The sequence below is a fragment of the Channa argus genome, chromosome 3 (assembly GCF_033026475.1).
Source record: "Channa argus isolate prfri chromosome 3, Channa argus male v1.0, whole genome shotgun sequence".
Classification (NCBI taxonomy): Eukaryota; Metazoa; Chordata; class Actinopteri; order Anabantiformes; family Channidae; genus Channa; species Channa argus.
The window spans coordinates 22,718,846-22,727,326 of record NC_090199.1 but is presented as its reverse complement, the minus strand read 5'-3'; the positions used below and the strand labels follow the sequence as shown (position 1 = coordinate 22,727,326).

The window sequence follows — 8,481 nt, the reverse complement described above, 5'->3', positions numbered from 1 at the left end:
AAATAAATTCATAAATTCTGCTCAAAATTCTACAGCATTTTAAAAAATTATCAAAGATTAAAAAACACACACATATATATATATATATATATATATATAGATAGATAGATAGATAGATAGATAGATAGATAGATAGATAGATAGATAGATAGATAGATAGATAGATAGATATAGATATATATATATATATATTACTTTAGATCCATATGAAGTTTGTCACTATTAACAAATTGAAATTTTCAAGTGGAAGTGGAATGGATTTATTTTTTTTATTTAAAAGTTATTACGTTCACGAACATTTTAAGATGTATAGATTGAGGACACGGAGCCAACACATGTGTTGTCTGTTAATCATTCACTTTTTTATTAAACCACCAGGAAAAGGAGGCAATGGGAATGTTGTCTTCAGGTGGAAGAAGCATTATGGACAGCACATGGGTACAGTAGCAGCATTGGGATGAACAAAAGACCAGGTAAACACTGGTCTACAAAGTATTCACATAATCAAATGCTGATGTTCAGCAGACGATGGAGCACGACAGCGAGAAAGAGACAGTATGTGTGTGTTCTGCATCACAGGATATTAAAAAAACCCAGTCACAGCTGATGCTTCCCTCAGTGTTTCCTATTTCGCATTTGGATTTTTGAATGATCTTGCTTCCTGTTCTCCTGTCAGGCACTAAGATTCAACAGCTTGTCACCTCTGACAATCTGATCATCAGTCATCGATTTCTCTCTGGAGTGATTGTCCCTGCAGAGCAGAGCGGGGTCTGCTGCATAGGAGCACTTACGAGTAAACAGTAAACAACAGCCGCAAACATTGCAGACGTCCTCTGTGTGTGGCGGTACAACAGGGGCGTCGTGTGGTGGAGCAGATGGAAGCTGCTCGTGTGCTGTTTTCAGTGGCTGTTGCACGCACGCACACACACACACACACACACACACACACACACACACACACACACACACACACACACACACACACAGACTGAGTTACATAAGGAAACAGCGACCACCAGTGGTTAAAAACTACAACTTAATTTCAAAAGAGAGACACAGCTTTTGTGTCACCTGTAAAGTACCCAACAAACTGCTAGAGTACAGTACATGTGAAGTTAATGTACATGCCTGGAAGTGGAATCAACTTCATTTCAAAGTAATGGTTTCAATCTACTTCCCAGGAGATATGAGAAAAATCTGAATTATTCTACTCTAAGACCCATGTAGCTTTAGGAAAACGTTCAAGCACACAAACAATAATGTTATGTTCAAACGCATTCCTGTCTTTATGAGGTAAAACAATAAGGGCAAAAAAGTAGTAAAGGAAAAAAAGACTTAAAGGAATAGTTGGACATTTTGGGAATTTGGAGTTGCTTTTGGGTTCTGTCTTCGATAAAAAGCATGATAACTGTAATTTTTATAAAGTAAATACACAGCTAGAGCCAGAAAATGCTAGCTTAGCTTAGCATTAAACCTGAAACGTAGTGGTAAGTGTTAGCCTGGTCCTGTCCAAAGCTACAAAGTAAAACTCACTACTTAATCTAAAAGGCAAAACATCTTCTGTGAAATAGTTCAGCATAAAAGTACAAATCACAACTTCACTTATTCATACTTACTTTTTTAATACATTTTTTTAATTTGCCTTTGGACAGAGCTAGTCTAGCTAGCAATGTGTAGCTAACTATTTTCTGGCAGCAGCGTTGTATTTACCAGGGAGAAGTGCGAATGGTGAATATTCTTGTTTGTCTCTCACCGAGAAAGTGAATAAATGTATTTCCCAAAAGGTTAAACTACTCTTTAATCACATGATCTTACATTTTATGAAATACACATTTATGGCTACAGTGTTACTAAGATAAAAGGAAAATAATATAAATATCTTTAATAGCAGCCAACGTTTGTAGTAAATATTTTAGTCTTTGATCTGAAACTCTGAACCCAAGGATTATTAAGCAGAGGTTATATTCTACAGAGTAAAAAACAAGTAGGCTAACGTCTCTTTCATATTCACTGCTGTCAGAGTGTAGCCTGAAGGATCAGGCTATTTACTGAAGTCAACCACATGCAGGTTCCACACATGCACACATGCACCCAAACTGCCCAAAGGAAAAAAAACAAACAAAAAAACAGAAAATAAGTGTTCACACACACTTATTGTGAACAAGTGGGGGAGTGGGGGGGGAACATGGCTGTGTATCACTGATGGGCACTTTTAATGACAAGGTTGCATTTTGTGATGCTGATGCTCAGCGTGTTAGATGAGGTCATTAATACTGTGCAACGATCAAGTTTAATTATGCATAAAATTGGCAAAAGAAGAAATGTATGAGTCTGAACTTCCACACACCCTACCACGCGGTAAGCCCCCCGGCCCGAATTACACTGTTGTGATAAATCTTGGCGTCATTAGTGCCATAACAATGGCAGAATGGTAGATGCGTTTGAGGTTGAAGAGATGCAAAAACAATGGAAAACACAAACAGGAAGAGAGAATGACTAAGGGCAATTATTCCCATGACTGGCTGCAGTTTTGCATTTTCCAAAACACATATACATATACATACAGTACATACATACAAATATATCTGTCAATTTATACTACAGTGATTTCTTTTATTTATAATCATCTCTTAAATAAATTGCAGTTCATTGCACTTTGTTAAAATAATTAATTATATGATTTCTCTTAAAGGCAATAGTGTGATTTTTTTAAAGTTGAAAAAGATAGTGTACCTTAAGCCTGATTTAGGATAATAGTAAAAATAACAACATCTGTAATAAACATACTGTATCTGTAAAAGACCCTCACCTCCTCATATACATGAATGGATGTTCATCTCCATATATGTAGCATGTCCTTTGTGATATGACGTGTGCCTCATGCACACCTCTGTGTACATGCTTATATGCCAGTTTAGGTCATATCATGTTTCCACGCATACATATATACACATACATTATTATAAAATAAATAAATACAGGAAACATTCTTGGTTCAGGGTTCAACGGTTTCTTTCAAAGCAGCTTTTGGTGCAGTCTTTGACTAACCGTTGCTTTCTGCGTGTTTGGGTTTGAGTCCTCGTTGACGGGATCAACAGTCGACTGAGTCTCCCTGATTGCTGTATGGGTGGGTGAGGGGGTATTAGCATTTGTAAGTGTGTTTGGGAATGCGAGTGTGCGTGAATATGTGTGCAAAAACTGTCTGCGTCCAGTGTCAGAAGGGGGACCAAAGTCTTTGGCCTGAGGAGAAAGTGTTATGCTGTGTGCGCATTGTGTGCATAAGAGTGTGCATCGGGTAAAGGGACGGGCTTTGCATGCACTCTGTCATCCTCTTGTCCAAGTCACCGCAATGAAAATGTCAGATTGTCCCAAAAAAGAAGCTCAGTCACAGGTACTGTCCGAGTGCACTCTCTGTAAGAGTACAGCAGGGATTCTGACAGCATTCAGGTGGGGGCATTCAGGGTGACGCAGCACCTATCTTCCCCACTGCCCCTCAATGAAAGGGTCTCACTGACTGACTGACCTGGGGGCTACTGGTGGGAGCAGAACCCTCACTCCATCCACCTCTGCCTACCCACTTTCCATAATCTCCATCTACGCCACTGCTTTGTGTGTGTCCATGAGACAGGGTGGAGGGTCTGTGTCTCCACCACGTGCAGCGGGGGCTAGATGGGTCCCTCATTGTGGGCACTGTGGTTGCTCCTGCTTAGGCCCACACAGTTCTGCTGCTGGTTGAGCAGGTGGGACGTCTCGTTGGCCACGCCTATGGCCACCGCAGGGGTGGTGCAAGTGGTGCTGGCTGTGGTAGTGACGACGACGGGGGTCTCCACTCCATCGTGGAGCTCTGTCAGTGTGAGCTCAATCTTAGTGAACTCACTGTCTGTGGACTGTGGTGTCTTATCCATACGAGACGCCATGACGGCATTCTGGTACTGTTGGCGTGTTACCTAGGAAACAAGGAAGATGGTTTCAGGTCAAGTGTCACAGAAGCAGATTGTGATTGATGATGTTTACAGAGTGAGAAATGGAGCTGGTTGGAACATGTGAGTGTCCAAACACTTTATGCTGATTTGCCAACAAGCACAGGCCAAGTTTTATTAAAAAAAAATCATTTATCACATATTCATTCAATAGAAGTATGTTTTCTTAATGTGGACAGTCTCCTGGCTGTGACACAGACCCGTTGAACAGCACTGGCAGCGGAGCAAAGAGCTGAGCAGAGCGGACCGGACAGATTCTGGTCATTTGCACACAGTCACTTTAAATCTAAATGATCAACCAACTTTATGAGTGCATCATAACAAATGATACCACATGTACATTGCTGTGTGCTGCAACAAAGAAACATTTTCAGATGTAGCTGGATGTAGCCAGCTTTGCTTTAGTACTGAAAGTTTGTATTCCTTTAGATGAATAATGGAAAGAAACAACAGTTGTTTGAAGCACAGTCCCACTGTCCTACCAGTCTTTAACCTACAAATTTGTTTTGCTACTGGAACATAGAAAAATTGAAGCTGCATACTTTTGTTTTGCCCTTTGAGGGCAGCAGAACGAAACACAAAATTGACATGATTTCATTATATCAAGCTGTTCTGGGGAAACATTTGTGTTTCTGGTGATATGATAAACCAATATTTACTCTTCTTTTTACATCGATTTTTGTGTCCACCAACACCAGAGGTAACTTTTAGGCTGCTAAATGCTTCTCTATGCTCCTCAGCTAGTTACTAATTGCTCGGACACACCAAACAAAAATGACCATTCGCCGTCCGGGAGCCACTAGTCAGACCCACGTCGGTGGCTTTTTGACCGATTCAACATATTGAAACAGCATCCGTCAGCACTGGGCTTATCAATGAAAGAGACAACTCGGATTAGGCCAGTCATTGGTATTAACAACACAGGTACAACTTGTACTGTTGTTGTAGCTTCCTATCTGACATATCCTCAGTTAGGAGTAGTTATAAACTATGTGTGATGAGCCAGAGATGTAAAAAAAACAAAACAAAAAAAACAAAACTAAGCAAACACTGCATTTTTTACACTTTGTCCAAAGTCCCAGGTCTTCTGCTTTCTCTTCCTCTCAAACGTGCAAAGGACATGCAGTGCTACATGCTCTTTCCATGGTGCCCAGAGGAACTGTGGAGTCGAGTTCTTTGTAGGTTTTCCTCTACATGAGGCCCCTCTAACATTACACATTACGCGGCCAGTTGAATTATATTCAGTATAAAAATATTGATTTGTTTAGCTTCAAGTCTGTAAAATCCATAACTACATTCTAAAGTGCATATGGGGATTTGTATGATTAACTGATGCATATTTGATCCATTTTTTGATTAAACTGTTTTTGTTTTACTTGTATAGAGCCTTATTAATGACTTCCTGTATTGTCTGTTGAAATACCAATTAATGAACTTTACAAATTTGATCAATGCACTAATGAATGAATTTCTTCTAAATTTCTCAGGCTTTACACATTGTCATTATTGAGCCATTAATAAATGCCCTGGTTGAAAAAATCTTAAATAGTAAGCAATACAAGAATGTCAGATCACTGAGATCTGCAGTGGGGTTTTTTTTCTGCTCACCTATGTGAGTTCTCACCTTTATGTACTGCAGGTCTGACCGTGCTCTGACTGAATAATCAGGAACATAGATTTGCAGGAAGGAGTTGAGCTGATTGTTGCTGCTGCCAAGTGTCGGGGTGATGGCATCAATCCGATCACTCCTGTTCAGAGAGTCAGAGTGGTTGAGTCCAAATGGCCGTGGAGGAGATTTATTCTCTGTAAGGAGGTGGAAGAGTGACACAAGACGCTTAAAGACAAACATAATTTTGACTCCAGATAGATATTGTTCCATTTAGTTCCAGTCTCTGGAGTGTAAAATTAGTCCATCTCAGCTTTGTTTGCATGAGATGTTTCTTTAAGCAATGACAGAGAAAGAAATGTAAAAATAAATACAGGAAACCTAAAGCTTTCTAATTGTTAAAATTTCTAGTTCCTAAATAATTCTTGCAATTGCATCTTGCATCATGTGTTAATATGTCAAACATTTATCGAGGCGATTTTTCACAAAAACAAGACCAAGACCACAGGTAATGATTTCTTAATTTAAAAATGCAGTTAGAAGTGGGATCTTATTAAGCTGTGAGAGTGTACAGGTCAGATTTTACAATCACTTTTTAATAAACTGCAGTGCCAGTCATCCAGCAATTGGCATTTTATGACTGTGTTTGTCTATTGACTACTGTGATCTGTGTTTAGCAGATTTGGATACTTACAGCAGGTATATCAGTCTGATTCTACTGTATGTGATGCATCAGCTCTAACGTAAAACTCTGAAATCAGTTTTCACGAGCTGCTAACATTTGTTGGAATTTAAGCAGAGATTCATGCTGTGATGCTGTATGGAAATCTAATTTCAAGTCTTTAGGTGAGGGGTGTTTCATCCCGTATGTAATGAGTCAGTGGTCTCCAGTGATGTTGCTTCCTTCTATGAGCTACTGCCTGTTTTTTTTTTTTTGTTTTTTTTGTCTTTTTGTAAAATTTTAATTAAAGCCAGATTATGTTTTCCACTTCTTAAAGAAGCCTAGTGAAAATCACACACAACAAAGTGGAAACGGCTTGGCCAACGCTAATGCTACTACACCTACTGGAATGTATGTAATCCCATGTTGGAATACGTGTGTGCATGAAAAAGTTAGACTCACAATGTGTGTGTGTGTGTGTGTGTGTGTGTGTGTGTGTTCAGAGTGAGTGCAGTGGGCCAAAGACTTGGCATGTGAACTGTTGTGGATTAGTACTCCACTTTCTAGGTGCCACGTCAGTACAAAAAATGGCTGTGTGTGTGTCAAGAATTCACACATAATGCATTTATGTGCACGCAGATACACATTCAAACGCATGTGTGGCACCACACTGGGCAAACAAACACGTTAAGAGGTGTACTATAGTTCATAGCTAAAGAATGAAGTGTATTTGCTCAACTGCATTTCTGGATGCATGTGGGTGTGTTTGTGTTCGTGGCAGCATGTCCGAGTTATGTGTGAAGCATGTGGGCTCTGTGTACATGTACATGTGCCTGTGCATGTGTACATATGTGTGTGTGTCTTTGTGTCTTTGCATGTGCACACAGTTATGTCCTGCAGGGGGCTGTAGCTGTAGGTCTTGTTTTTGTAGTTGGAGGGTTAAAGGCTAGGGGCGAGCGAGGCGGGGCCTGGGTCTGCTCTGGGGCCTCCAGTCTACAAAACCATTCAGCCACTTGACTAATGGCTCAGGGGATGAGGGTGTTAAGTCTCAATCTGAAGCTGTTTTCCTCTCTCCCTATTTCTTTTCCACATACACACAGCATTTTACAGCAGTTGCTTAATTCAAGTATAAACAGACTATTAGATGTGGACCCACCAACACTTTCTCAGTCACAAAGTAACACTAAGCAAAATATGCATGCAGATGATAACACACTCGTGTACTTTTACACAAAGCATGCGTGTTAAACTTCAATCTGCTAAGCAATCTTTGAATAAAATAGCAATGTTAGTGCAGTATTACATGGCTGTATATATAGACATAAAAGGCCACTGTACCTGGAGATCCTGCTAACGATTCAGCCCTACTGACCACAAATGTACGAGACAGGGACAGAGGGACTTGGGGGAGAGAGGGATGATACAAGAAAGGAGCAAAGGAAGCATAGAAGAAAAGAAATAGAAGAAAGGTCTGTCAACGCTGAGAAATCAAGGCTTTTACATGAATAGTAAATTTGCTGGAGAGTCAACTCCCACTTAATTAAAGAAAACACACCATCAACTGCTCCATCATGGAGAATCATAATGGATTAGATTTCTGATTTCTGCTGAAGACCAACAGACACAGAGGGAGGTTGTTCTGCTTTTTCACCAGTAGGTGCCTCTCAGATCCCACCACCAAAGTGAACCAGAATGATTGAAAACAGCTGAGAAGAGCATTGTACTTTATGAATGAACTGAGAGGACTGAGCAGATCACTAGGTGACGCATTCTCATGATGTCACTGCAGGACAGCTTTACCAGTCTTCTAATCCTTAAAATGTACACTTTTAAGCATAAACTAACTAAACTTGTACAAATCTCTACTTTGCTGACTCTGTGATACCACCGGGTTACCCACACATCAGGTAGGAAAATGCTCGTTCTAGGGAAATGTGAAGGCAGGGAGGGGATAGGTCCATTTTCTCATTCAGGTTTGGTAGAAATTCAAATCAGGATTCAAACAGCAAGGTGTGATGACCCTGACGTTACAAATAATAATGCAACTAATCATGAAAAGTTGTGAATAGTTTTGGGCAGTGATGGATGTTGGTGATACTTGACAAACTTGTGCTGACACAAAACAATATTTTACCATTTTGAATGGCTTACTGACTTAAAAAAGTGTTTTGTTTTTTTTTTACAAAATTCCTGGAAATAGAGAAAGGAACAACCTGTATGAAGCTAAACAATGT

At 39.9% G+C, this 8,481-nt stretch overlaps 1 protein-coding gene across 3 annotated transcripts in view; it reads right to left on the bottom strand.

Moving 5' to 3' along the window:
* Nucleotides 1–326: 326 nt before the first annotated feature.
* Nucleotides 327–8,481, bottom strand: part of cnnm2b (cyclin and CBS domain divalent metal cation transport mediator 2b) — a 36,967-nt gene continuing 28,812 nt past the window's right edge. The window contains exons 6-8 of one of the 3 annotated variants that reach the window (XM_067498030.1): nucleotides 7,586–7,648; nucleotides 5,605–5,783; nucleotides 328–3,947 (exon numbers count right to left, since the gene is read on the bottom strand). In XM_067498030.1, coding sequence (XP_067354131.1) covers nucleotides 3,666–3,947; nucleotides 5,605–5,783; nucleotides 7,586–7,648 — 524 coding nt within the window. In that variant the 3' untranslated portion in view covers nucleotides 328–3,665. Of the gene's footprint in view, nucleotides 3,948–5,604; nucleotides 5,784–7,585; nucleotides 7,649–8,481 lie in introns of all 3 variants that reach the window. The other 2 variants (XM_067498031.1, XM_067498033.1) reach the window with 2 other exon arrangements.